Genomic DNA, 25794 nt, shown 5'->3' with positions numbered 1-25794 from the left:
GAAATAAACAGGGCTGAATACAAAATAAAACTAAAAAAGTTTCGAAATTTGAAAATTTTGTGGTAGTGAAAATAAAAGAATAAACATGTTAATGTTGAAGAACAGATAGCATAACAAGCATTGCATCCATTATCAATATTATTCTATTTCTAAAAGCCTTTTTACAAATTATTTATTGACATTTTAACATGTGTATAAAGTGATTATTATTATCGTTATTATGCTATTATTTTACTATCAAATACAATGAGTGATTAGGTAGACTGTGCTGTGTTTTTTATTATCTTACATTTAGATTCACTAGTTTGCAGAATAAAATGTGGATGTTACAACCTTCGTGTTTGTTGTTTTTTTACGGTGGAATTATTCACCGGAAGTTGTGTAAGTTGCGGCTCGCTCTTATGACGAATTTACCGTGCGACGTTACTTTGCGAAGCAGCGCCGTTTGCGTGAAGATATCACGCTAGCTGCTGGTTTGTTATTTTTCTGAACTCGGTGTTAGTCTGGACTGTTTTCGCATCTGGAGCACGGTGAGTTATGTGAATCTTTCGGTCTCCTGAACGTTGAGAAAAAATCTGGCGGACTTTAAAAAATTTTGGCATGACGGAAGGGTTTTTTTAAAGTCACCACCCGCGAATTTCCAATTACTAACTTGGACGGCAGTGTTAGCTAACCACCAGTCTGGCAGCAAGGCATTCCCTGTGCACTTAGTAAAGAGCTAAATTCAAAACTAACAGTTTATATGTACGTTTCTTACCAATAATTTTATCAATAAAATGATGGCATTATAAAAGGGGCGTGTTCGATATGGAGTGTGCAATCTGAAAATGGGTCAGAGTGGGCAAAACGTGCAAACAAACCCCACGAATTTAATATAAATATTACTACGAAGCAGGATTTGGAGTTAGCAGCATAATTTATGTCAGTTAGGGGGCAAAAGGGTGGTTTTGATTATTGAAACTCTCGTTTAAACTAGTTGGTACTCGCACATCACACCTATTAAGATCATATGGTTGATTATGTATCTCTATAGTTAAATTTAATGGTATGGCGTTTTGTAACTTGCTGCTGTTGTTCTTGTGAGACGCCAGACCTGTCTAAATTTTGGATTAAACCTTTCACAGCAGCATTGGCCCTGAACAGGCACAAGGTAGATCAGAAAAACCTGAATGGACTTTTCCAACTCATAGCCTTCATCTTGGTATCTCTTAGCATGGCTGTTGTTTGATATATGTTGAACTTGCCTTTTAGTACAGGCTCTAATCTCATAACAACACAAGCGTCTTTGTTGCAGCCTTGCCCCCGAGATGATTAACTCAGAGAGGGGAGCTACCAATGCTGCGGCAGCAGAGCCCAGCGACAAGAAGGAGATGGAAAAGAAGAAGAGGTCCCGAGTCAAACAGCTGCTCAGTGAGGTGAAGAAACAAGTGGAATTCTGGTTTGGCGACGTCAACCTGAGCAAGGACCGCTTTCTGAAAAAGCTCATGGAGGAATCTGACCGTGGATGTAAGAAGCTATCAATACTTTATACGTTTCACTGACTCTTTTTGACTTGGGAACAGCCTTAAACTTGTTACCACACATTATTTCTTATAGATGTTGATATATCTGTGTTGGCAAGCTTCAATCGAATGAAGCAGCTGACAACTGACACAAAGCTCATTGCCAGGGCGCTAAAGAATTCATCTGTAGTTGAGGTACTGTAAAGTAAATTTTCATTTTGTTAATGCTTTATAACTTACAGTATTTGCATAATATAGAATCATTTAAGTGTGTGTGTGTGTGTGTGTGTGTGTGTGTGTGTGTGTGTGTGTGTGTGTGTTTCAGCTCAACCTCGAGGGAACTAAAGTAAGGCGTCAGCTTCCAATTGGGGAACTACCGAATGATGTGGACAGTCGCACGGTTTACGTGGTAAAAAAAAGAAAAAGTCCTCTGGTGTCTGTTTGATATGTTTGCTTTTCACGTGAATTTTAATACTTTCCATTGTTTTAATTATCACCAATTAAAGAGAGCAGAAACGATTCTATACATTACACCTGAACGCAACATTTCTCTATGATAATAATGTGATGTAACGTCTATAATGTGATAATGTGGTCGCCTTAGGCACACGGCTGTGACTACGCCCCACCTGCCTGTCATTCACATTTTCTTTAACCCTGATTCCAAAAGAGTTGGGACGTTGTTTAAAATGTAAATAAAACCAGATTGACAGCAAAAGGTCTCATAAAAGTCAGGACAGGGTCATGTTTCCCAGAGGGTAGCATCCCCTCTTCTTTTAACGGTCTGTGAACATCTGGATACTGAGGAGACCAGCTGCAGTACTTTTGGTAGAGGGCTGAAGATCACAGGCATTCAAATAATGGTTTTCATCCTTTTCCTCTCACACACTGTCCCAACATTTTTGGAATCGGGGTTGTATATACAAGTTTCAGCCAAGCAAAAGAAAGTCTTTAAAAAGAGAGGATAAGGTGCTTGGTGCATCCACTCTTTGTTTCAGTCAGGACCAAGTATTAGAACAGCATCATCTTCTCCCTGTTGTTCGCCTGCTCTAAAATCTTCTTGGATCCCAAACTAATGATTCTTTCTTCTTCTCTTTTTCTAAGGAACTTTTGCCAAAGGATGTGACACACAGCTGGATAGAAAGAGTGTTCACAAAATGTGGAAATGTGGTTTATGTCAGCATCCCCAGATACAAGTCCTCCAGGGACTCCAAGGGTTTTGCCTTTGTCGAGTTTGAGAAAGAGGAGCAAGCACAGAAAGCTATAGAGGTGAGAACTCAGTGGGAATATTTCCACAGCTATGATGTCGTTGACGTTAACGTGGTGTTTGTTTTTGGCTGGTAGAAAAGATCATGGAAGAATTTGATCTTTCAAACAGATGCTGAACAATCCTCCTGAAGATGCTCCCAGGAAACCAGGGATTTTCCCCAAGACGTTGCACAGGAAGCCAATTTCTCTCTCAGCTGACAATCCAGCATCTCGGATAGGTGATTTTATTTGGCGCCGTTGCAATATTGAAGTAAAGGATAGCGCTGCAAAGTGTATTTATCCTGGCTTCTTTACATCCATGTGCTGCAGGTGAAGAAGAAGAGAAGAAGAAGCGAAAGAAGAAGAAAAGGAAAGAAGGTGCCACGGCACAGGCGCCCGCAGAGGAAGTCAAAGAGCAGGCGATGGAAGCGGAGGCGGCTGAGCAAAAGAAAGATTTTGACCCAGAGGCCACCGGCGCTCACAAGACACCAAGCAAACTGTCAGAGAAGAAAAGACGGCGGTCACATACGGCGGAGGGATCGGAGAGCGATGTACCATCGAAGATAAGAAAAACCAGCGAAAGTGAAGGTGGGGAGAGGGAGAAAGACGGAGCACGGAGTAGTAAGTCGTCTCTAAGCCACCAGTGTAAAAAAAAGAAAACTACAAAAAGATCTAAATGGGACAGCTGTTTGTCATTTTACCTCCTCATTGTTCCTCATTTTAAGGTCAAATTTAAGTCTTTTTACACCCAAACCACAAAGTTGGTTGTTGTGTTAACGCTGTCCTTCCCCTCATAGAGTCGCCCACTCACAGGGACGCACAGCAGGCTGTTGAGAAGGGCAAAGAAAACAGAGACGACTCAACAGTTAAAGCAAAAAGGAAGAGAAAAAAGAAGCACAAAGAGAAACTGAAAATTGGGGAAGAAGTGATTCCACTCCGGGTGCTTTCAAAGTACGAACCTGCATCCCTTGTTCTAACGAGTTAATACAATTGTAAAAGGTTTTATAACTAGCAAACTGAACCCACTCTGTCGGCCGTGTTATTCCTTCTTTTTCCACATCAAGGAAAGACTGGCTTGGATTAAAGCAGGAGTACCTGACCTTGCAGAAAAGCAGTATGTCAGCCCTGAAGAAGTGCATGACTAAAATAAATGACAAGGAGCACAAGATGATGGAGACAGATGGTGACCCTCGGGATGCAAATGGTGAGTTCTCTTCCAAACCTCACTCATAGGCCTCTAACTTTAAAATGTTTCCCCCATCCTCCTTTATAATTCCCACATATCTCTTTTTCTGTATCCACAGGTAAGTTGAGAAAGCACCACAATGATAATGAGAATCCCATAAACTTTCCAATGTTGCGTGTCTCATTAAACTTGGCATTAGCTGGGGTGGCATTTGCAGTAAGTGGGCAAGTGCTGAAATTTCCATGTGTTGAAAACAGAAGTGTATGATAAAACAGGAAACAACGATGCTGAACTGACAAAGATTTTGGCCTGGATTTTTGGGAAAGTGTTTTAAAATAATTTAAAGAAAATTTTCACTCGACATTCGTCAACATCGCACCAGAAATCACACAGCTTTACTCTGACAAGGACAGATTGCACTGTTCAGCTGCTCATTAACACAATTATCCAATCAGCCAATCACATGGCAGTAACTCAGTGCATGCATTCATGCAAACATGACCGTGCTGAAGTTCAAACTGAGCATCACGATAATGAGGAAGAAAGGTGATTTGAGTGAGTTTGAATGTGGCGTGGTTGTTGGTGTCATAGGGCGGGTCTTAGTTTTCAAGAAACGGTTCATCTGCTGGGAGTTTCCCACACAGCTATTTCGAGGGTTTACACAGGATGGTGTAAAGAAAGGAAAAGGAAAGGAAAAAAAATCCAGTGAACGGCGGGGATACTCAGGAGAGAGAGGCCAGACTTCAAGTTTGCTGGAAGTAGGGACGTTCCTGGTGACTAATTTCTTAGTCGACTAAACGAGGAAAAAAGAAATGAGACTAACAGTCTAGTTTAAAACAAAGAAACACTCAGATATCAAGTGAAATTTTAGGACCTTCTAATGGATAATAGCAAAAAAGTGTCCAAACAAAGGCATTTGAAGCCTTTAATCACAACAATGAATTCTATTATGGATACTGTGTTCTATTCTAACAGGATAATGAAAAAGAAAAAAAACCTGATTTTAAATGTATGAAAATGTGTTACTTACAAAATATATTCAAGTATTATTAAAATATGCCAAATTAACAGCTGAAAGATAACAAATTGTTCTGCAATTCATAACAATCATTTCAATAAAAGTTCAAATATAAAGCAATAACAAAATGATTTGATGACAACATCTCTATTAAGTAGAGAAGTCCAAACCTCCCTGTGCCCAGCCACCTCCTTCAGCTGATCTGGGGGAACACTGGGACAAGAGATGTAATCTCTCCAGTGTGTTGTGGGCCTCCTCCAGGTAGGACAGGCCCAGAATACCTCACCCAGGAGGCGCCCACCTCAACTGGCTCCTTTGGATGTGGAGGAGTAGTGGTTCACCTCTGAACATCTCTCAAGCTAATTTCTTTAGCTTGATAATATCATTCTGCATTTTTGCACAACATTGTTGGGGGCTGCAGCTCCACCTGGTGGCAGATGAGTGCATAACATTTTGGACACAACAGCTTCCCGGGACTGGACATCAAATAAATGTCAAACATTAGATTAAAAGACTAGTCATAATAGAGATTAGTCACACTCACAATCTCTAGTAGGAAGGTGACAGTAACTCATCATAGCTGAGGTGTGCAGAAGAGCACCTCTGAATGCACCACACGTGGAGACTTTAAGTAGATGTTTTGAGGGCAGAATTGGGTCCAAACCAGTACTAGAAACATGTACCTAATATAGTGGCCAGTTTGTGTATATTAACAAGCTGCCAGAATCTGGGTGAAGCTTATTGAAATGTATATCTCATTTATCTTAGAACTATATACATTTACAGCTTTCAGTATGTTGGAATTCAGCACTAAAACCTATGAAATTCAACTGATTTGTGTTTTTGCCTTTTGTCTAGTTGATGAGAATAACAAAAGTGAAAAGGCAGCTAAGCAAGGACCTCAGTTTGTCAGTGGGGTCATCGTGAAGATTACAGACAACAAGCCGCTACCAGGGAGGAAAATAATCAAGGTACTTTCTTTTGTAGCTTTGCATGATTCAGAGTTCAAAGTAATCCTCCTTTGTTTTAACACATGGTGTGGTGCAGCCCCACAGTTCAGTTGTGTATCCACATTACACGATGATTCCCGTAACCCCGCTAAAGAATGACACTGTGTGTGTAGGACGCGCTGTGTAAAATTTCTCCAGTGGCCTATGTTGACATCTTGGAAGGAGACGCTGAGGGACACATCCGCTTTCACAGCCCAGAGGAAGCGAGAGCAGTTAGCGACGTCAGAGCAGAGCTGCAGAAAGAGCATAGCTGGAAGCTGGAGATCCTCACAGGTGTGAATTTTATTTCCTTATTTTCTCTGAAACCTTTTAAAAATTGTATTTTGTATGGATTTCATAACTGATGATGGAGAAAATGCTCTGTCGGGCCATCAGGCTTCTGTGTTTTTTAACCAAAGATTTGATAAAACTGTGAAAGGCGTCCTTTAATGAATTTCTCTGTTTCTTTCTTTATTTTTAAAGGTGACCATGAACAAAGGTACTGGCAGAAGATCCTCGTGGACCGCCAGGTCAAACTGAATCGTCCAAGGGAAAAGAAGCGGGGTACAGAAAAGGTGAGCTCTACCTTACAATGTGAAATACTCAAATCTGCATACATGCTGCAGAGTGCATCTGTGATTATTTATTACATTATGTGTATAAACAACTTTAAACACGCACACAAAGCTGACTTTCTTTGTCAGTGTTGCAGCTAAATGCTGCACCTTCATGTTTTATACTCACAGGACAAAAAAAAAAGTCACTAATACCTGGAGTAATTTTATCACGTTAGCGCACCCATTCATACATACGCCTCCCTGTTGTCTATCTGCTATCTCATCTCATTTTTAATTTCCTGTCACATTTTCAGCTCATATCCAAAGCCGAAAAGATCATCATTGCCCGCGCCAAGGAGGCTAATAAGCACATCCACTTCGATGACGACTGACAGCTACTGAAATGAGTTTTTAACAGCCGAGCGAGGCTCTACTCTGTAAACTTAACATGATGTCATTTAAAGAGGACCGCTGATGTTGGTGTGTACCTGGAAGAAAGTGAACAGACCCTCATAAAGAAGATTAAAGGAATAGCCTTTAGCTTTGTTGTTGTTTGTTTTAGTTTAGTTTTTTTCTGGCACTGGAGCAGGTAATGTCATGTGGAATACAGACATTTTGGCACCATACTTTTAATTGATGGACTTTAAAAAGAGAAAAAGATTCTGTATAGATGTAAATATAATTGAGTTGGAAGTTCTCTCAGTTAAGACATTGCCTTGTGTTATTTTTTAATAAAATGTCATTTCATGATTACAGCATTTTGTGGTGTATTCACAATATAGTTTTGGAAAGTGCTCCTGAGGTTTGTATGAAACACATGGAGGTCATTTCAGCAGATTGGATTACTTCTTACTGAAACAGTGACTGATTTTAAAAAAGTGTACACTTATTATCTGTTGGAAGTCCACATCTGTCTGTCTAAACCTGTTTCCCATTAAGTGCCTCTCACTTTTAAGATTACATAAGAGTGAAATTGAGACGCTTACAAGTATAAAAATAGCTGATGTTACACAATCTCCCCATTCATGGCTTTTTTTTTTTCTTTTTTTATTGCTGTAGAAGTAGAAACTACCTGAGGTAATAATGTGGTGAGACCACACCTTATCAGCCACCTTAGTTTCTGTCAGAAACCATGCAGCTGATTATTTGGTTGCTATGGTCTATACAGCTGTCGCCATCAGGCGAAGTCCCTCCTCGGCCCAAATTTCTGTACCAGTACATCTTGGATTCTCCGTTCTCTGTGGAGCATTCGAAGCTAGAAAGCACTTCAGTGTCTGTAGGACTCTGTGGTTTCTGTGTGGCACCTCTGGAGGAATTACAGGCTGAGGCCTTGTGTATTTTGGGGTGTTGTCTCAAAGTCTTTGGGCTGGCTTTGCTGTCGTCAGGAGATTTAGGTTTGCCCACTGACATGGTGGTTCTCACAGTGGTGAAGCTTTGCGGCGAATGCCAGACTCTGTAGTCGTCCGTCACGGTACTCGCTGCATGGCGGTGGACGTCATTTATCTCAAGGGCTGGCAGGTTTTTCACCTGGCAGTGAATGCTGTGGTCTCCTGGTGAAGAGAAATCTTTGTTGTGGCCCTGAAACTTGGTTTCAAGGGAACAACTGTTGAACCTCTCAAAACAATCACTGCCTTTGTCAAGGTCTTGGTGTGTAGACCAAGCCTGCTTTGGCTTGAAGGCCAGTCTCGGCTCCAGCGGGAAGTCCTTGCTGCTTTGGTTAGAGTGCTTCAGTTTGAATGGTCTGGGGTTTGTTGGGTGGGGGATGTAATCCGATTTATAGGTGGTGGTGTTTGCAATGTGTTCTGGTTCCTTCGCCAGTGCAAGCATGTTGCCTAATCCATGCTTGACTGTCAAACCGCCTTTCAGGATGATTGGCTGGTGCTTGCTGCCCTCCCAATGTTTAAAATCATCTGAGTGGAAAAAACAAAGCGGATTTAACTCAGGATGCAAATTTTGCCATATTCCTTGATATCTCACAGTAATATTCTTGAAGTTGCTTACTTTGATAGGCGCTCTGGTAGTCAGTCCTGGATGGTGTCTGGTTTGCAGGACTGAGTGGGCCTTTGCATCGTCTGTAGTCTGGCTCTGGTGGCTGTGGGACCTTTGGTGGCTTTTTTATCTGTTTCCCATTAAGTGCCTCTCACTTTTAAGATTACATAAGAGTGAAATTGAGACGCTTACAAGTATAAAAATAGCTGATGTTACACAATCTCCCCATTCATGGCTTTTTTTTTTTCTTTTTTTATTGCTGTAGAAGTAGAAACTACCTGAGGTAATAATGTGGTGAGACCACACCTTATCAGCCACCTTAGTTTCTGTCAGAAACCATGCAGCTGATTATTTGGTTGCTATGGTCTATACAGCTGTCGCCATCAGGCGAAGTCCCTCCTCGGCCCAAATTTCTGTACCAGTACATCTTGGATTCTCCGTTCTCTGTGGAGCATTCGAAGCTAGAAAGCACTTCAGTGTCTGTAGGACTCTGTGGTTTCTGTGTGGCACCTCTGGAGGAATTACAGGCTGAGGCCTTGTGTATTTTGGGGTGTTGTCTCAAAGTCTTTGGGCTGGCTTTGCTGTCGTCAGGAGATTTAGGTTTGCCCACTGACATGGTGGTTCTCACAGTGGTGAAGCTTTGCGGCGAATGCCAGACTCTGTAGTCGTCCGTCACGGTACTCGCTGCATGGCGGTGGACGTCATTTATCTCAAGGGCTGGCAGGTTTTTCACCTGGCAGTGAATGCTGTGGTCTCCTGGTGAAGAGAAATCTTTGTTGTGGCCCTGAAACTTGGTTTCAAGGGAACAACTGTTGAACCTCTCAAAACAATCACTGCCTTTGTCAAGGTCTTGGTGTGTAGACCAAGCCTGCTTTGGCTTGAAGGCCAGTCTCGGCTCCAGCGGGAAGTCCTTGCTGCTTTGGTTAGAGTGCTTCAGTTTGAATGGTCTGGGGTTTGTTGGGTGGGGGATGTAATCCGATTTATAGGTGGTGGTGTTTGCAATGTGTTCTGGTTCCTTCGCCAGTGCAAGCATGTTGCCTAATCCATGCTTGACTGTCAAACCGCCTTTCAGGATGATTGGCTGGTGCTTGCTGCCCTCCCAATGTTTAAAATCATCTGAGTGGAAAAAACAAAGCGGATTTAACTCAGGATGCAAATTTTGCCATATTCCTTGATATCTCACAGTAATATTCTTGAAGTTGCTTACTTTGATAGGCGCTCTGGTAGTCAGTCCTGGATGGTGTCTGGTTTGCAGGACTGAGTGGGCCTTTGCATCGTCTGTAGTCTGGCTCTGGTGGCTGTGGGACCTTTGGTGGCTTTTTTATCTGTTTCCCATTAAGTGCCTCTCACTTTTAAGATTACATAAGAGTGAAATTGAGACGCTTACAAGTATAAAAATAGCTGATGTTACACAATCTCCCCATTCATGGCTTTTTTTTTTTCTTTTTTTATTGCTGTAGAAGTAGAAACTACCTGAGGTAATAATGTGGTGAGACCACACCTTATCAGCCACCTTAGTTTCTGTCAGAAACCATGCAGCTGATTATTTGGTTGCTATGGTCTATACAGCTGTCGCCATCAGGCGAAGTCCCTCCTCGGCCCAAATTTCTGTACCAGTACATCTTGGATTCTCCGTTCTCTGTGGAGCATTCGAAGCTAGAAAGCACTTCAGTGTCTGTAGGACTCTGTGGTTTCTGTGTGGCACCTCTGGAGGAATTACAGGCTGAGGCCTTGTGTATTTTGGGGTGTTGTCTCAAAGTCTTTGGGCTGGCTTTGCTGTCGTCAGGAGATTTAGGTTTGCCCACTGACATGGTGGTTCTCACAGTGGTGAAGCTTTGCGGCGAATGCCAGACTCTGTAGTCGTCCGTCACGGTACTCGCTGCATGGCGGTGGACGTCATTTATCTCAAGGGCTGGCAGGTTTTTCACCTGGCAGTGAATGCTGTGGTCTCCTGGTGAAGAGAAATCTTTGTTGTGGCCCTGAAACTTGGTTTCAAGGGAACAACTGTTGAACCTCTCAAAACAATCACTGCCTTTGTCAAGGTCTTGGTGTGTAGACCAAGCCTGCTTTGGCTTGAAGGCCAGTCTCGGCTCCAGCGGGAAGTCCTTGCTGCTTTGGTTAGAGTGCTTCAGTTTGAATGGTCTGGGGTTTGTTGGGTGGGGGATGTAATCCGATTTATAGGTGGTGGTGTTTGCAATGTGTTCTGGTTCCTTCGCCAGTGCAAGCATGTTGCCTAATCCATGCTTGACTGTCAAACCGCCTTTCAGGATGATTGGCTGGTGCTTGCTGCCCTCCCAATGTTTAAAATCATCTGAGTGGAAAAAACAAAGCGGATTTAACTCAGGATGCAAATTTTGCCATATTCCTTGATATCTCACAGTAATATTCTTGAAGTTGCTTACTTTGATAGGCGCTCTGGTAGTCAGTCCTGGATGGTGTCTGGTTTGCAGGACTGAGTGGGCCTTTGCATCGTCTGTAGTCTGGCTCTGGTGGCTGTGGGACCTTTGGTGGCTTTTTTATCTGTTTCCCATTAAGTGCCTCTCACTTTTAAGATTACATAAGAGTGAAATTGAGACGCTTACAAGTATAAAAATAGCTGATGTTACACAATCTCCCCATTCATGGCTTTTTTTTTTTCTTTTTTTATTGCTGTAGAAGTAGAAACTACCTGAGGTAATAATGTGGTGAGACCACACCTTATCAGCCACCTTAGTTTCTGTCAGAAACCATGCAGCTGATTATTTGGTTGCTATGGTCTATACAGCTGTCGCCATCAGGCGAAGTCCCTCCTCGGCCCAAATTTCTGTACCAGTACATCTTGGATTCTCCGTTCTCTGTGGAGCATTCGAAGCTAGAAAGCACTTCAGTGTCTGTAGGACTCTGTGGTTTCTGTGTGGCACCTCTGGAGGAATTACAGGCTGAGGCCTTGTGTATTTTGGGGTGTTGTCTCAAAGTCTTTGGGCTGGCTTTGCTGTCGTCAGGAGATTTAGGTTTGCCCACTGACATGGTGGTTCTCACAGTGGTGAAGCTTTGCGGCGAATGCCAGACTCTGTAGTCGTCCGTCACGGTACTCGCTGCATGGCGGTGGACGTCATTTATCTCAAGGGCTGGCAGGTTTTTCACCTGGCAGTGAATGCTGTGGTCTCCTGGTGAAGAGAAATCTTTGTTGTGGCCCTGAAACTTGGTTTCAAGGGAACAACTGTTGAACCTCTCAAAACAATCACTGCCTTTGTCAAGGTCTTGGTGTGTAGACCAAGCCTGCTTTGGCTTGAAGGCCAGTCTCGGCTCCAGCGGGAAGTCCTTGCTGCTTTGGTTAGAGTGCTTCAGTTTGAATGGTCTGGGGTTTGTTGGGTGGGGGATGTAATCCGATTTATAGGTGGTGGTGTTTGCAATGTGTTCTGGTTCCTTCGCCAGTGCAAGCATGTTGCCTAATCCATGCTTGACTGTCAAACCGCCTTTCAGGATGATTGGCTGGTGCTTGCTGCCCTCCCAATGTTTAAAATCATCTGAGTGGAAAAAACAAAGCGGATTTAACTCAGGATGCAAATTTTGCCATATTCCTTGATATCTCACAGTAATATTCTTGAAGTTGCTTACTTTGATAGGCGCTCTGGTAGTCAGTCCTGGATGGTGTCTGGTTTGCAGGACTGAGTGGGCCTTTGCATCGTCTGTAGTCTGGCTCTGGTGGCTGTGGGACCTTTGGTGGCTTTTTTATCCATTTTTGCTGAATGTAAAATGATCTGAAACACACGACATACGATGAGCAGACCAACACATTTTTACTTCATGAATGATAGAAAACGAGAAAGATGCCACACCAACAACTTGTTTTCCTATTACCATTAATCAGCTGATTTCAGAGCAAAGATTACACAGTAGTCTTTGTTTTTTTGTGCACTGAAATGTTGTCATGGCCAGTTCAGTCTTATTTAGCTGAGAAACCATCCATCAGTTGCTGTATGCACGTGGGCAGAGCGCCAGCCAGGTTTATCCCACTGTCCAAAATTGAAATATCTCTTTCCTCAGCTAACTAAAATCTAATGACATTATAAAGGGAAAAGAAAATACCTCAAAGAGGTAACCTCATGACTTGTCCCCTTCAGCGGATGGTAAGGGATCTTCTTTGTTGCTGTTGTCACGATTGCTACATAACAGGCGGGAGGAAGGAACCTCTCCTGGTACTCTGTGGTCATGGAGGTCTTTGTTTGGGGTTTCAGAGAGTGCTTCCTGGAAAGTTTATGGAGTGCATCATCACTTTAAAGGGGATCTATTTTTGCCTTTCATGCATTAGTTTCAAATAATGGTAACACAAAATAATCCTTGTGAGGCATCAGTTTAGGATGCTTGCTGCTCTAAACGCCCACTTTCATGCCCTTTTTTCTTTATTCTTGGCTCTGTAGTGTCAGTGACAAAAATAATCCTAATATAGCCATCACAGGCACATAACTCAGGCTGTGAGCACAGCACCTCCACCCACCTGCTGTTCAGACCTTCTGGTTACGGAGGCTGCCAATCAGAAAATGGCTTAAAGGGAGAGGGGCTGCAAAATGTTTTGAGTTTTTTTTTTTTTTTCACAGCCTGCATCAAGTAGAGGTGGGTAGATCAATCTTAATATCGATAGTATTGATACCAGTGTTGATATTGGTATTGGATCAATACTAATGTGACAGATCAGTACTTTTCTATCCTCTAAGTTCAGTATGCAGCAAAAATAGACCTTAAACATACACTAAGAAAAATGTCTGAGCCTTTTTGTATTGGCTGCTACATCTATTTTACTTATAGCCTATAGCACATTTAAACAACAGAAATTAATCAAAAGTGATTTAGAGACAAACCCATTTACACCTCAAGTCTTTAAAAACAAACAAAAAACAAAAGCGGTTTCTAAATAGATGAAACACTGAAATGATAAGAATAACAATGATCTTTTAAGTAAAAATCAGTGATTTAGTAGTCATTAAAATGTGTTCAGATTTTGCAAATTTATGACTTTTAATGTTATAAATCACATAATCCAACATAATGTGCCTTTTTAAAAAAATATCGGTAATGGTATAGGTAATACTTGCCCTGTATGTACTTTTGTATTGAATTGATACAAAAATCTGCGGTATGGCACAGCAATGATATCAAAGTTCAGATAATTAAAGATTTGTATTTAAATGTAGTTTAACTCAACTTTAATTTCAAAAAAGCAAAATAACGGGGTTTTTTGGGGTTTTTTTTTTTAGGGTTTCAGCGGTGGAGTTAGCACCGCCAGTCCAAATCCCTCATAGCATTTTTAACTGAAAAGAGTGTATCCTATAGCATAAAGTCTGCTCACACCTCTTTTGGTGACACACAACTAACTACAAATGCTTCGTGTCCGTGTATCTGCACGCCAGCACATTCCATTAAAATTCAGTGAAATTTGAAAAAACACACGCAGAAACAAGCTAGCTCTTTCCGCTTTCGCATAAAACTGCTGAGTTTCCAACGAAAGAAAATATCTCTCTCTCTCTCTCTCACGCACACACACACACACGCATACACACACGCGCACACACACAACTGAGCTCACTTTATCTGCGCAGCTGGCTGCTCGTTGGTCTGCTGTCTGGCAGTTTTCAGGTGCATTTCTGCACCCTGGCTGGTTCTCGGCATCCCGCAGCTCCGACTTGTGGCAGTCCCGCTCTGTGGTCGCTGCAGGCCTAAAACATATGAATAATTGACGGCGTGAACATGGGACGTGTGCTGAACGAGAGTGGCTCGCGGCTAAAAATAAACATCGGTGGATTCGTGTGTGATGCGGGCCGGTTGTCATGGCGAGGACGCAGGCTGTGAAGATGCGCGCGTGCAGCGAGACTCGAAACCTTTGCTCGAAGCGCTGTGTGCATGTCACCCGTGGATTTCTTTTTGCAACGTCACGCGGACTCCCATCTGTCACTTTGTAACTGCTTTGAGGGCATTTCTTTCTCCCCACTCCCTCCCACACCCTGCCCTAAAAAGCATAAAAGCATGTACACGTGCACCAACAACTACATATAAGTTGGAGTGGTCTGAAACAAACCGTGACCTCCCCGTGTGACCTATCCACAGAGTGTATGGTCCTGAGCACAAGTCTTAACAATTAGGTCTTGAATTCGTCAGATCTGGTGTAATGCTATGATCCCTCACTAGATGGCGCCCGCACATTAAAAAAAGACCCATGACTCACAATTTACTTCACTTCTTAGTCTTTCTTGACACCAAGAATCAAATAAATTAGTTCATCCGTAATAAAAACTCTAAATGGTAAATGGATTAGTGCTTATATGACACCTTTTCTGCTCTTTTACTCATAGCGCTTTTTAGAACATGACTCATTCATGTACCTTTTTCTAGTGCTTTCTATCTAACATTCGGACACTAGTGGATGCATCTGAGAGCAACCCAGGGTTCAATATCTTGCCCAAGGATACTTTGACATACAGACAACAGCAGCCAGAGATCAAAACATCAACCTTACAATTACATAAGTGACCTGCTCTTCTTTCTCCAGATGAGCGCATAAACAAAAAGAATGAATATATATATATATATATATATATATATATATATATATATATATATATATATATATATATATATATATATATATATATATATATATATATCCATGAGACCAGCACTATTTTTCCAGTCTTCTGTTGTCCAATTTTGGTAAACTTGTGCAAATTGTAGCCTCTGTTTCTTCTCAAATATTATGGTTTTGAGTCCCATCTGGCTTGCTGACAGCAGCACCCATCTGCTTCATGTTTTGACACATTGTGCACTCAGAGATGCTCTTCCGCGTACCTTGGTTGTAACGATTGCTTATTTGAGTTTCTGTTGTCTTCTTGTCAGCTCAAAGCACATTCTGAAACACTCACCACCAACAATGGCACATTCAAAGTCACTAAAATTCAGCTGAACTTCAGCGGGTCATCTTAACCCTGTCTATGTGTCTACTTGTACTGAGTTGCTGCCATGTGACTGGCTGATTAGATATTGGTGAAGGAGCAGGTGAACATGTGGGTACACAGTGAAACTTCATTTACGCTGATGTTTAATTTGATGTTTGGCATGGTCTAAAGATACACAGTAAAAAAAAAAACACAATAAAAGATACAAGATGAAGATTAGAGAAAGGACTCATGTAAAACAAGTTCAGACAGAAGCTAACTTGTGTATGATAATTGAGCATAGAAACTGAAAGCAGTGTTTTACATTCAGTCAGACTTGAGGAACTTGGCATGATCATCAATCACTGGGCTGGTGTTTGATATAACCAACCACTTTGCATAGAAGTTATGTAAAATGACTCTTTCCAAATAAGAGTCTCATAGTTCAAAAACTCCAGAGAAGACCACCCAACAGTTTCATATAAGGTGCAAAGATCTGTACTATAAACACCTCCAGTACTGAGCCTGGGAGTAGCATCAGAACAAAAAAAAGACGATTTAATGAACTCACACCATCAGAAGAGCCTTGTATTTATTTAATTGGACACTATCAGCCTAACAGGCTGGCTAACTTGATGAATTCCTGTGCAAAGTGCCTTTTAAGTCAATACACATTAGTCAGTAAATTGGATGAAATACAAGCTGCTGACAGACTGCCCATCTATAAAAATGGGCTCTATCCCTAATGCACAGGTGTCATTTCTCCCAGCTCTGGCTGATTAGACTTTCGCTCGGGATGAGATTGGGAATTGCACGAGGACACGGGACCTCATCTGCTGATTCTAAAGTGGCAATTTTGTGCTACAAAGCTAAGAGCAGAGTAGGGAGACTTAAGCAGTTGAGGAGGCTTCACCTGAATGAACATACTAAGCTTGACTGTAAGACCATGTGAGTATTTACCACGGACGAAAAAACTCCTGGATTTTGTGCTCGGATGAAGCGTTACATCATGCAACAAAACAGCAAATCCAGTTTTCCACTTTTGTTGTCACCTGATGATTTCAGAGTTTTGTAATTGGTTACTGACTCCACAAAAACAGTGAGAGCAATTAAAAAAAATAAAAATACAATCACTCTCCAAAAATGACGTGTTTTCTTTCTCTTGAGGCAGATTTTGACAATAACTTTTTGATCTAAAAGATACAGATCTCCAGTAGTTTTAGTCTCAGGTTACAAGCCAGAGATTCGAGTGCTGATTGTGCGGGGTCAAGCGCCACTTCAGAAAACAAACTACTGCAGAAAATCCTTGATTAGTGTTGGAACATAAATACAGAAAACCGTGTCAGATCTGCACCGATAACTCGGACATCTGCAGCTGTGCCTGTGGACTCTGCGCGTTTCCTTCATTCTGACTGACTTGGAGTGGAGCTGCATTAAAATGCAAGAGAGCTGTAAAGAAGAGCCTCGGAATAAGGAGTCAGGAGGATGGGGAGGTTTATGGATATTTGAAGTCTTCTGCCATTAAGGATTTCTGACTGCAAATGAGAAAAATAATTCTCTATTCAGTATTACTCAGAATTAATTTCGGCATCTTGAAACGTGTGAGGCATGTGGCGTGCCTTTTATTTAATGTTGAGCTGTATATGTTCTCATGAACAAAATCAGGAAACATCATTAAATGAAAAAGACCGACAGTTCAGCTGTTCATTCAAACTAACAGCACTCTGCATGTCAGTCTTTCTGCACGTGATGCATAATAAGGGGAGCTCTTGCATTGATGAATACAGCACAAGTAAGCCAGATGGTGTTACCATAGCCCAGTAGATGCATTAGATTGTTACTGGATGTGGATTAGAGTTGATGCAGAGTGCGAGAATTATCAAAATGTTGATTAACACCTTAGCAAAATTGAAGGACTCAAACAGTCCAGATGTGGAGTAGACAGTGGGGTCACGAGATACTATATAGTCATTCTGTTATTGGACTTTGTTGCCTTTTATTCCCCAACTGAGGGCTATTAACCCAAATCAAGTCCTATGAAAAACGAAATACACTTAATGTTTCAATAGCTTGTAAAACCACCTTTCGCTGCAATAACTTGAAGTAACAGATTTCTGTTTGACTTTATCAGCTTCACTTCATTGACCTCTGCGGGCATTCATCCTGTCCTTTCACAGCTCTCTTAATCTCCTACCACAGTATTTCAGTCAGGTTGAAATCTAGACTTTGACTGGACGATCGTAACACCTTGATTTGTTTCTTTTTTAGTCGTTCTGTTGTAGACCTGCGCTGCTTGGGAGTCACTGTGACTGCAAAACAAGCCCAAATCATCACCCCTCCACCAACGTGCTTGATAGTTGGTTTGAGGTGATTGTGCTGATATGCTGTGTTTGGGTTTTGTCGAACATGCAGTGCACTATGGCCAAACGTAGCACTACTACTACTACTTACCTTCTTAAATTTTTGGAAGAAGTGAGACTTGAGTTCATTTTTTAAAGTTTGTTTTTCACATAACTTTATGTGAGGAGAGTTTGCTCTTTGAAGGAAGAACATAGATGACATTAGGGGTCTCAAAACAATGAATTCATGTGGCTATGCACTGACTCTAAAAATGAATGACTTGTTTGATTGTTTACCTAATATTGCTGCAAGTTTGTCAAGTTACTTAATGATGCCTGAACAAAGAGGCCCATTGTCACATTATTAGACGTACTTACAGGCTAGCTTCTATGATTTTTGTAATTGTGACCTAACCAAGCACAGTCTGGCAGGGGTGTGTCTGTGGATAGGCTGGGGTTTCTTTTTTTTTGTTTATTGTGGTTTAAAAAAAGATTTATGACAATGATGTTACCATGAAATCAAAAGAAAAATAGGAAGCAGTAAAGCAGTTAGTGAAATCCATCTGTTACTTTGATGTATTTTTTTTTAGCACAGCAATGAAACTGAAAAAACAAGTGCACAGGGGTGGTGAGGAAGTCTGAAACCATCTGCGATGTAGATATTTCATTTTTAAAACCTTTAATTCTGCTCATATTTTCTTATGAGCCGTATGAATATTTGATACAAATACAGTTTTGTGGGTCAGTTGCTTGCATCCAATAGCTAAATGCAGAGATCAGTGCATTGAGCTACTGTATATTTTTATTGTTCTGTCGCCCCCGTTCACATTGATTATTTATGTAACATTGTCTTAGAGCCGAATGCAGCATTTATCCCAAACATAGTTCAGTCCTGAGCAGACCTCATTCATGTTTGTTCTGTTGAAGCCCACAAATGGTCCAAACCAATAATTTGCTCACTCTAGGCAGGCGGATGTCACAAAATCAAAAAAGAATGCATACTGTTACTGTAACCTGTGACCACATATTGATTCGGTTGTGCAGTGCATGGCACTTTGCTTACTTCATCTAAGTCACAATAGCAGTTTCCTCTGGAAAAAGAAAAAAAAACCATGCCCACTGCTGATTTGAAGGTCCATTGTGTAGGATTTGGGAGACACTGTTGCAATGGAATATACATAATTATGTTTTTACTACTGTATAATCACCCCAAAGTGTCATTTTCTCTCATTTTAGAATGGTCCCTTCATATTTCTATAGGGAGTGCGTGCTCTTCCACCCACAGTTTGCAGTGTTGGACCAGAGTGGACATTTAGAATTTGTAGTGGCCACCAGCTTGACGATGGAGGGTGAGGCCGCTGAATCCTGCACACGGTCCGTTTAACTCAAGTAATCATGTGGGCTATTTTTGCAAAAAGTTTCAAATGAATTTTAAAAAATGTGGCTAAATGTGTCCTTGTCCTTACTGATCATCACTTCTCATCAACAAGCTAATGGCAACTGTACCCCCCTGGGCTGAAATAGCCCAAAAGGAGTGAGCCAATAAATTATGTTAATCAGTGGGACACGTTGGAGGCGTGTTGTTGCCTTCGTGAGGGGGGGGGAGCATGCCTGCGCCACGGAAAGGCTTCAGTCTTAATGCTGTGTCCTCTGCGTGCGCACTGCCTCCCGCTTCCACGCTCTCCCTCTCTACTGTTGAGTGCATAAGAGCGGTTTCCTCTGCAGACCACTTTGCAAAGCTCCGTGCAACAAGTTTGCAGGAGCAGCAGCGGCACGCCGTCACGCAGGTTGACTTCACTCGGCTGGAGCTTGAGCGGCGCTCCACTCATCCATCTGTCGCTGTCACCACAAAGTCACCGTACGTGAACGCAGCGTTGCAGGCGCACGCACGCTCGCTCACTCACTCACACAGAGCAGAGTGCCATAAATTGGTGACTCCGCGCCAGATGCGGTTTGCTCTCAGCAGCGCGTGGAGTTGTTAGTTAAATGGAGAACGCAGTGGCGAGAGGAGCATCTAAGTGCATGGAAAAAATGGAGAAAGAACTGTCGCCCCGGCAGAAGCGACACTACTGCCGCACGACTGCGCTGAACGTCTTCTCCTCGTTTTGCTCCGTGGCGTCCGTCGCCTTCTGCATTTTCCTGAGCATTAGCGGAGCTGACATCAAGAACCGAGTTGTGGATTTGGAGAGTGCCAAAGGCGAGCACACCTTCACCCGTGCCCCTGGCTACTCCGTGGAGGATTTCAATTCACTGATAGAGGAAAGAGTGGACGAGCTGCTCTCTCAGGTAAGATTGGCTTATGCGCTCGGCTCTCCGGCACTTTGTTGTTGAGCCCTTCACTTGCGCGTAAATGGACTGTGGTTCACTCAAAGGGCGAATGAATGAAAAATGATGCTTTTCTTTCACCTTTCAGCGCTCCTATGAGAATTTCGTCAAGATTCGGACAGCCAGACAAACATCACCTGAATGCAACTGCCCTCCAGGTAAAGGAAACTACTTTTCCAGTGCGGTGCGGGCGCGGGGTTGCATGTGGGAGTGTGAGGTACTGGCTTTTAAAGCGGGTTTGACTCCGAGCACAGGCTGGTGTGAGAATGAATGGAAGCTTTTCAGGGACAGGTTTTTGTTTGTTTGCATGTTTGTAGTTGATTTCATTGAATCTGATGAAATGTGACAGTGCTGATAGTTCAGGGGAGGTCTCCTGTGAAGGATGCGGACAGCTGAGCGCTCAATGCACCTAACAGAAAGAAAGGCATTTAACAGCCGTCTATACATAGAGGTGCTGAGAGATTGTCCGACTTGTGATGTTGCCTGCTCCCTTGTTCACATGGAGGAGAAGTGGGAGAGGCTGAAATTCACATTTCTAACCAGTAGATGGAAACATTTATTCCTCCAGTGTAGCGCAGCATTCTGGTCATTTTAGGACTGTGGGGGGGGGGGAGTCGAGGGGAATGTTCTGGATTTGAACTTGTGGGTTTTTGGTTTACTTCTAAATGTTTGCCAAGCCACTATTGTGCATCAGTGTAGGTTAGCCTTCAGGGGGGAAAAAAAGAAGAAATTAATAAAAAATAAAAACAGCCAGTCCTGCTCTTGAATGTGTGATTGACAGCTCCAGTTTCACTGCAGTAAAAAAAAAAGAAGAAGAAGAAGAAAAGATAGAAATTATAAAATAGCACCGACAGAAAACAGATAAAAAATACAACATTAGCCGATAAGGTGAAATCCAGATGGTGCATCGGGGACTTTGAGGGGTTGAAAATTACAAAAAATCTCTCACACCTGCCCTTAAAATAGCTCACGAGTCCCTGAAAACGAGGGACGGTGCGTAAAAATTGCTGCAATTTTGTAACAATTAATGCAACGTTTTTGTTCATCCCCTTGAATTAAAGCTAAAAGTCTGATTGTTAAGCCCACATTCAGTTAATGACTCAGGCACCAGTTCTGTTTTTTCAACAGCTACAATAATGTCACATCTCCATGTCCAGACATATACAGAGATAACAGGGTGTCAGATAAGGGCTATATACTGTCAGTGATAAATAAAATGTGTCTATTTCAACTGATTCTCAGATAAAGTGAAGGATTCAGTCTTTGCCCAAAAGTTATGCATTTTAGCATTTTAGGCTAAACGACCCAGTTAAAGTCCATCCATCATCTGAAAACTGCTTCGTCATAAAGCCGAAAACAGGGCTGTGTTTTCTCGGCTCCTGAAAGTGCTGACATTGTGGAGTTATGTTCTTTACAAGTAAGTAACATCCTGCGGATTTCTTAAGGCTTTTTTAAAATTACCTTTACATGCTTTTTCATACATGTGCCAAATATCAATATGAGCACCTCGAGTAATGCGTTCAAAAGGTCACCAGCAAGCATCCCGGCTCCTTAATGGTTATCCGACAGATGGGATGAATTGCTCCTTGATGTCAGAATGAAGTACGCTGTATGGCCTGTCTAATAGCATGTTACTGCAAAGCACTCTAGTAACATTTCCATGCTCTCAGTGAACCACACGTGAACCTTTGCGTTCCTTCCTGGCACACTGCTGAACCACTAGGTAGACGGCATGCTGCGGGACGCTGACATGTTTTCACAACTTTTTAAAGTTTGATGAAGAGGGGATCAGCCTCAGTCAACTCCAGCTGGGAATGTTACACAGTAAGTGTGAACATACTGTAGGTGACCTTTCTGGAAAAAGTCACAGTGCATAGTGGTGCTTGGAAGGTTTCATGGAAAATTCTCGGGTATTGGCAAACATCTGCGCTGCAGGTCTGAAATTAAGGTGTTGAATCCCAACCAAAGAAAGTGCTTTGTTGTTGACCCTCAACCCCTGACCTCCCCTGTTTTTTTCTTTTTCCTTCACCCTGCCAAATATGAACAGCAACGCAATAAAAAATATGTTTATATACCATAATCAGACACGGGCACAAGAAGAAACGAGACTAGTGCGAGTGATAATCCCAAACGAAAGATCCTTAATCTTCAGTTTTCACAAGTGCTCTATCAACTGCAAATGTCTCATCTGCAGAGTGGGCATGCCTGAATTAATGAGCCAGAAGTACTGCGAGTATTAACCATAATGAGACACTCACAATCAGGCGGCTCTCTGTTCTCAATCCCTGTCATATGTTTGCTATTTATTTTCTCCCTCCACAGTTCTGTAAAGGGGCAGAGAATAAAACAATGCAAACATTTCACATCAAATGAAGCGAGACGACGCTAAAAACCAAGACGGCTCCGAGCTTGATCCTGGAAGCTGGCAGCTAGTTGTGGTCTCTTATCCCCCCCTCCCCAACCCCCATTTATTTTTTTGAACTATGATTTCATACAAAACACATATATCATCAGTGTACTTTGAAGAATCTGCAGCGTAGTTTAAAAATCCAAACGCTCACGCAGTGTAAGCGTATTACGCACGCAACTTTCAGTAATACTTTGTTAGTGCTTTGGAGCGTGCTCTTTCCAGGCAAATAACTTTATACTCTATGAATTCTGAATGGGCTCACTCAATATCTAGCCTCTCCTCTGTGTAGGAGACAGCCTGTGGCTCAGATGAGGTCTTTTTTTTCTCCCTCTCTCTCTTTGAGGGGAGGACCGTAATGTGCTTTTCACAGTCTTCACTTTATTGCTGTCAAAGAAGATGGAGTGGTTACACAGACAGAGCAATGGTCCATAGCTTGGGGATATTTTATAGGTTGTTCCTGAATCATGGGAAGTTTTTCGCCGTCTTTATCTGAGAAAGTTGGCTGTGAACTTCTACTGTGTTTTATTCATGCTGATGTCACTCCTGGCGGGAAAAAAAGTGATGGGTTTGCCGATGCTGTTTGTCATCTTAACAGCGAGGGGGGGTATCGCTTTGTGTTATTACTCAGTTATTACTTTCTGAGGGAAAAACACCATTCTGACACGGGCTAACTTTTCCCTGCAAACTGGCACAGTCTGTAGTTGAGCTAGAGATGTGTCTCCTGGGGTGGCAGTTCCTGTCAGTCGGTCCATCTCTTTGGTGCAGGCTGAAATATCTCAACCAGAAGGACGTTTCACTCTGACATTTACGGCCCACAGAGGATGACTCCTGCTGATTGCTAGACTTTTCCCCTTCCTCAACCAGCGTGTTAACACTTCTTGGATGGAATGGCATGAAATTTAATATTAATAATCCATCCACCTCCCACTACATCGCGTGCAGACACATTTGCTCCCTGTGAAAAATCACAATTTTGTCTTATATGACAAAGCCAGCAAGCTAAGACACCTCAATCAAGCCGTCAGATGAGGTCGGCATCCATGTGTAAAGGAACAAACAGGTGGGTTTAGCATATGCTGTTAAATGATCCGGATAGAAACTAACTAAACCCACAGAAAGCTAACCTAGCATGGACTGCAGGATAGATTAATAGCTCAGTAAGACACAGAAATGGAGACTGCCACGCTCTCCTATGGTTTTTTTCACTTACCCAGTGAGGAGCAGGGCGAGCCTTTTCACGCCATTAAGGAGACAGAAAATTACATTAGAGACAGAAAAACGAGAGGGGAAAAATGTTACAGGGAAAAAGGTTCAGGTTGATCAGGGATGAAGAATAGCGAAAAAATATATATTTGGAGTGTAGAGTGGTAAAACGTAAGCTTACCAGATCTCCAAATAGCCCACGTATGTCTGACAAAATAGCCAGCAGACAGAGTAAGTGTGTGTGTGAGTGCCAGGTTTTGACAAGAAGGTACACAGCGTGAATTAAAACATATGGATTGAATTTTAGTGTGAGTTTAGTGTGTGGTGGGGAGCCCAGCAAAGAAACTGCAGAGCCAAATTACTCACTTTGAACAACAGTCAGTTATCCTGAGCTTCACATTGTCTGAAAACGTATTTTACACCCTCCGTTACAATTAAGGAGTAAATCAAACCTGTGAAACCATCATGATGTGAGAATGTCTCCAGTCGCACCCACACCGTGCTCTACACTGAAGCGAGTCCCTTTATAATAATTGTTTCAGCATTCGCGGGCTGTTTCCCTTCTTCTTGTTTTTTTAAAATGTGCGTGTACCTTCTCCTTCCCTGGGATCTGCATTCCAAACAGGGCCTGTTGTTTAATGGGACCATAATAAAATGTGCCGTCAGCAAGCACTGGTGGTTTGCGCTTTCTCCTGTTTACTCACCCATACGCCTAATTCCCCTTTCCCCACTCTGCAGCATTTCTTGATGTTAACACTTCAAAAAGCCTGGCAGCAAAACACTGGCTGAAGCACTCTTGAGAAAACAGGAACATATTACTTGTAATGTGTGGGACTTTGTTCTCCCTCCCAAAAAAATACCCAGTAGTGCTTGTCAAGTGCAGAAGGGCAGCAGGGGGCCACATCAGCTGGATGTTCTGTCTTTTAGATTGCAAAATACAATCATAAGCACATGCAGCTTTTTTCCTTTCATCCTTGTCATCTCCTGACTTGATCTGATTTCTTTACCAAGAGCGAAAATACACACATTTCAAACCAGTCCCAACTTTCTCCACCCAATCGCTCCTTTTCAACTCTTTGTGGCCACGCTGGTTTCCAGTCTCCCTTTCTGGCTCGCCAAGTGTGTAATCCCTCTCGCCTGATACAGTTACAGTCATGCCAATCCCCTCAGATATCCTCACCTCAGTAGAGGCAACTGGTAATTAATCACTGACAGCTTTTGAATTAAGCCCTCTGTGTGGTTTGGTGGTGGGAGGTGCACTAATAGCCATGTAATCACTGAGTGATAGGTAAAGCTAAGCAGACTTCCAGGTAGCCACTGAGGCCAGCTGCTTCTGGTTAAGTGAGTCCGGTTAGGCTGTTTTTGCGACCACGTGAGGTCGGAGACAATGTTGGAGCCCAGGAAACTTTGCCCGGAGGCAAAGGTGAACAGGCAATTATGATTTTGATCGCTGTTCAATTGCATATAAGTATATCGCCATAAAAAGAACAGTGGACTCCAGATAGTGAATAACATCTTGCCGGGGTCATTTTATGCATGAAAAGCCTGACTCATTCACCTCCGACTCCACATCATTCCCAATAAATTGACATGACGTGATTTATTGGGATGAATCATCACAAGTGGTACTTTTACCTTAATTTTCTAAATTTACACAAGGCTGGTTATAAATGGCAGGGAACACATGGTTTCTTTATTTGACACAACAGTTTTTACGGGAGATGGTGAAGTCGCTCTGTTGAATGCACTGGAACTGACTGCAGGGCTTTGAAAGGGTGACGCACTTTTCTCTTTTTAACTATACATTAAGCTGAGGGGACGCTCATAATGGAGAGCAGATCACATGATCTTTCTATGAGCGATGTCAACAGCACTCTGCTGGAGATTCAAGCACCTCAGGCTGGGAGAACGGGGCCAAAGGAATGGACCAGAATCCAAATGCTCTTGCCTAATGGTTCGTCTCATGTGTCCTCGAAACATTTCCTGGCGGTGATCCTCAGTCGTCATTTTGTGTGGAATAAAGCAGGAAGCATGGAGATCCTGTCTTGGCTGCTTGTACACTTACTACTTGGAAATGAAGAGGTTTCCATCACCAGAACTTTGAAAGCCTGTGGCACACCCAA

General features: G+C 42.4%; 6 protein-coding genes across 8 annotated transcripts in view; 2 read left to right on the top strand and 4 right to left on the bottom strand.

Moving 5' to 3' along the window:
• The first annotated feature begins 393 nt into the window (after positions 1-393).
• On the top strand, positions 394-7250 carry larp7 (La ribonucleoprotein 7, transcriptional regulator). Of its 2 annotated transcripts, none has more exons than XM_086283849.1 (13): positions 394-530; positions 1295-1506; positions 1597-1697; positions 1828-1911; positions 2607-2771; positions 2881-2989; positions 3081-3338; positions 3548-3701; positions 3815-3954; positions 5813-5925; positions 6078-6237; positions 6427-6518; positions 6815-7250. In XM_086283849.1, exons 2-13 carry the CDS (start codon positions 1308-1310, stop codon positions 6890-6892), a joined length of 1653 nt encoding a protein of 550 aa, XP_086139975.1. In that variant the 5' UTR covers positions 394-530; positions 1295-1307; the 3' UTR covers positions 6893-7250. The 2 variants fall into 2 exon arrangements, with proteins under 2 accessions (XP_086139975.1, XP_086139967.1); XM_086283841.1 differs by having other exon boundaries at positions 3081-3371.
• LOC147335910 (uncharacterized) lies at positions 7186-8718 on the bottom strand. Its single transcript, XM_086286124.1, has 3 exons — positions 8697-8718; positions 8502-8639; positions 7186-8410 (listed from the first exon to the last, which is right to left on the bottom strand). Exons 1-3 carry the CDS (start codon positions 8716-8718, stop codon positions 7614-7616), a joined length of 957 nt encoding a protein of 318 aa, XP_086142250.1. The 3' UTR covers positions 7186-7613.
• Positions 8623-9913, bottom strand: LOC147335909 (uncharacterized). Its single transcript, XM_086286123.1, has 3 exons — positions 9892-9913; positions 9697-9834; positions 8623-9605 (listed from the first exon to the last, which is right to left on the bottom strand). Exons 1-3 carry the CDS (start codon positions 9911-9913, stop codon positions 8809-8811), a joined length of 957 nt encoding a protein of 318 aa, XP_086142249.1. The 3' UTR covers positions 8623-8808.
• LOC147335908 (uncharacterized) lies at positions 9818-11108 on the bottom strand. The gene is made up of 3 exons (XM_086286122.1): positions 11087-11108; positions 10892-11029; positions 9818-10800 (listed from the first exon to the last, which is right to left on the bottom strand). Exons 1-3 carry the CDS (start codon positions 11106-11108, stop codon positions 10004-10006), a joined length of 957 nt encoding a protein of 318 aa, XP_086142248.1. The 3' UTR covers positions 9818-10003.
• Positions 11013-14305, bottom strand: LOC147335907 (uncharacterized). 2 transcript variants are annotated; one of them, XM_086283862.1, is made up of 4 exons: positions 14053-14305; positions 12558-12716; positions 12087-12229; positions 11013-11995 (listed from the first exon to the last, which is right to left on the bottom strand). In XM_086283862.1, the coding sequence occupies exons 1-4, from the start codon at positions 14133-14135 to the stop codon at positions 11199-11201; spliced, it is 1182 nt and encodes a 393-aa protein (XP_086139988.1). In that variant the 5' UTR covers positions 14136-14305; the 3' UTR covers positions 11013-11198. The 2 variants fall into 2 exon arrangements, with proteins under 2 accessions (XP_086139988.1, XP_086139997.1); XM_086283871.1 differs by lacking the exon at positions 12558-12716.
• A 5065-nt stretch (positions 14306-19370) lies between these two features.
• The window catches only part of col25a1 (collagen type XXV alpha 1 chain), a 153487-nt gene continuing 147063 nt past the window's right edge, over positions 19371-25794 (top strand). The window contains exons 1-2 of the mRNA XM_086283832.1: positions 19371-20019; positions 20147-20216. Coding sequence (XP_086139958.1) covers positions 19720-20019; positions 20147-20216 — 370 coding nt within the window. The 5' untranslated portion in view covers positions 19371-19719. The remainder of the gene's footprint in view (positions 20020-20146; positions 20217-25794) is intronic.

This window comes from Aulonocara sp. 'chitande type north' Nkhata Bay, linkage group LG3 (genome assembly GCF_057382095.1).
Source record: "Aulonocara sp. 'chitande type north' Nkhata Bay isolate Kocher_YH1m ecotype deep benthic linkage group LG3, A_spYH_male_GT1.1, whole genome shotgun sequence".
Classification (NCBI taxonomy): domain Eukaryota; kingdom Metazoa; phylum Chordata; class Actinopteri; order Cichliformes; family Cichlidae; genus Aulonocara; species Aulonocara sp. 'chitande type north' Nkhata Bay.
The sequence above is the reverse complement of the archived record's forward strand: the minus strand, read 5'-3'. Positions and strand labels throughout refer to the sequence as shown.

Bases quoted from the DNA above. Each gene is read 5' to 3' on its own strand.
- LOC147335909 (XM_086286123.1), bottom strand. From the start codon at position 9,913: ATGGGGAGATTGTGTAACATCA. The intron at 9,835-9,891 runs GCTATTTTTATA...CTTAAAAGTGAG, and splicing joins GGGGAGATTGTGTAACATCA to AGGCACTTAATGGGAAACAG. The intron at 9,606-9,696 runs GTAAGCAACTTC...TTTTCCACTCAG, and splicing joins CTACCAGAGCGCCTATCAAA to ATGATTTTAAACATTGGGAG.
- larp7 (XM_086283841.1), top strand. From the start codon at position 1,308: ATGATTAACTCAGAGAGGGGAGCTACCAATGCTGCGGCAGCAGAGCCC. The intron at 3,372-3,547 runs GTAAGTCGTCTC...TTCCCCTCATAG, and splicing joins GAAAGACGGAGCACGGAGTA to AGTCGCCCACTCACAGGGAC. The intron at 5,926-6,077 runs GTACTTTCTTTT...CTGTGTGTGTAG, and splicing joins CAGGGAGGAAAATAATCAAG to GACGCGCTGTGTAAAATTTC.
- LOC147335910 (XM_086286124.1), bottom strand. From the start codon at position 8,718: ATGGGGAGATTGTGTAACATCA. The intron at 8,640-8,696 runs GCTATTTTTATA...CTTAAAAGTGAG, and splicing joins GGGGAGATTGTGTAACATCA to AGGCACTTAATGGGAAACAG. The intron at 8,411-8,501 runs GTAAGCAACTTC...TTTTCCACTCAG, and splicing joins CTACCAGAGCGCCTATCAAA to ATGATTTTAAACATTGGGAG.
- LOC147335908 (XM_086286122.1), bottom strand. From the start codon at position 11,108: ATGGGGAGATTGTGTAACATCA. The intron at 11,030-11,086 runs GCTATTTTTATA...CTTAAAAGTGAG, and splicing joins GGGGAGATTGTGTAACATCA to AGGCACTTAATGGGAAACAG. The intron at 10,801-10,891 runs GTAAGCAACTTC...TTTTCCACTCAG, and splicing joins CTACCAGAGCGCCTATCAAA to ATGATTTTAAACATTGGGAG.
- LOC147335907 (XM_086283862.1), bottom strand. From the start codon at position 14,135: ATGCCGAGAACCAGCCAGGGTGCAGAAATGCACCTGAAAACTGCCAGA. The intron at 12,717-14,052 runs GTGAGCTCAGTT...TAAACTTTCCAG, and splicing joins CAGCCAGCTGCGCAGATAAA to GAAGCACTCTCTGAAACCCC. The intron at 11,996-12,086 runs GTAAGCAACTTC...TTTTCCACTCAG, and splicing joins CTACCAGAGCGCCTATCAAA to ATGATTTTAAACATTGGGAG.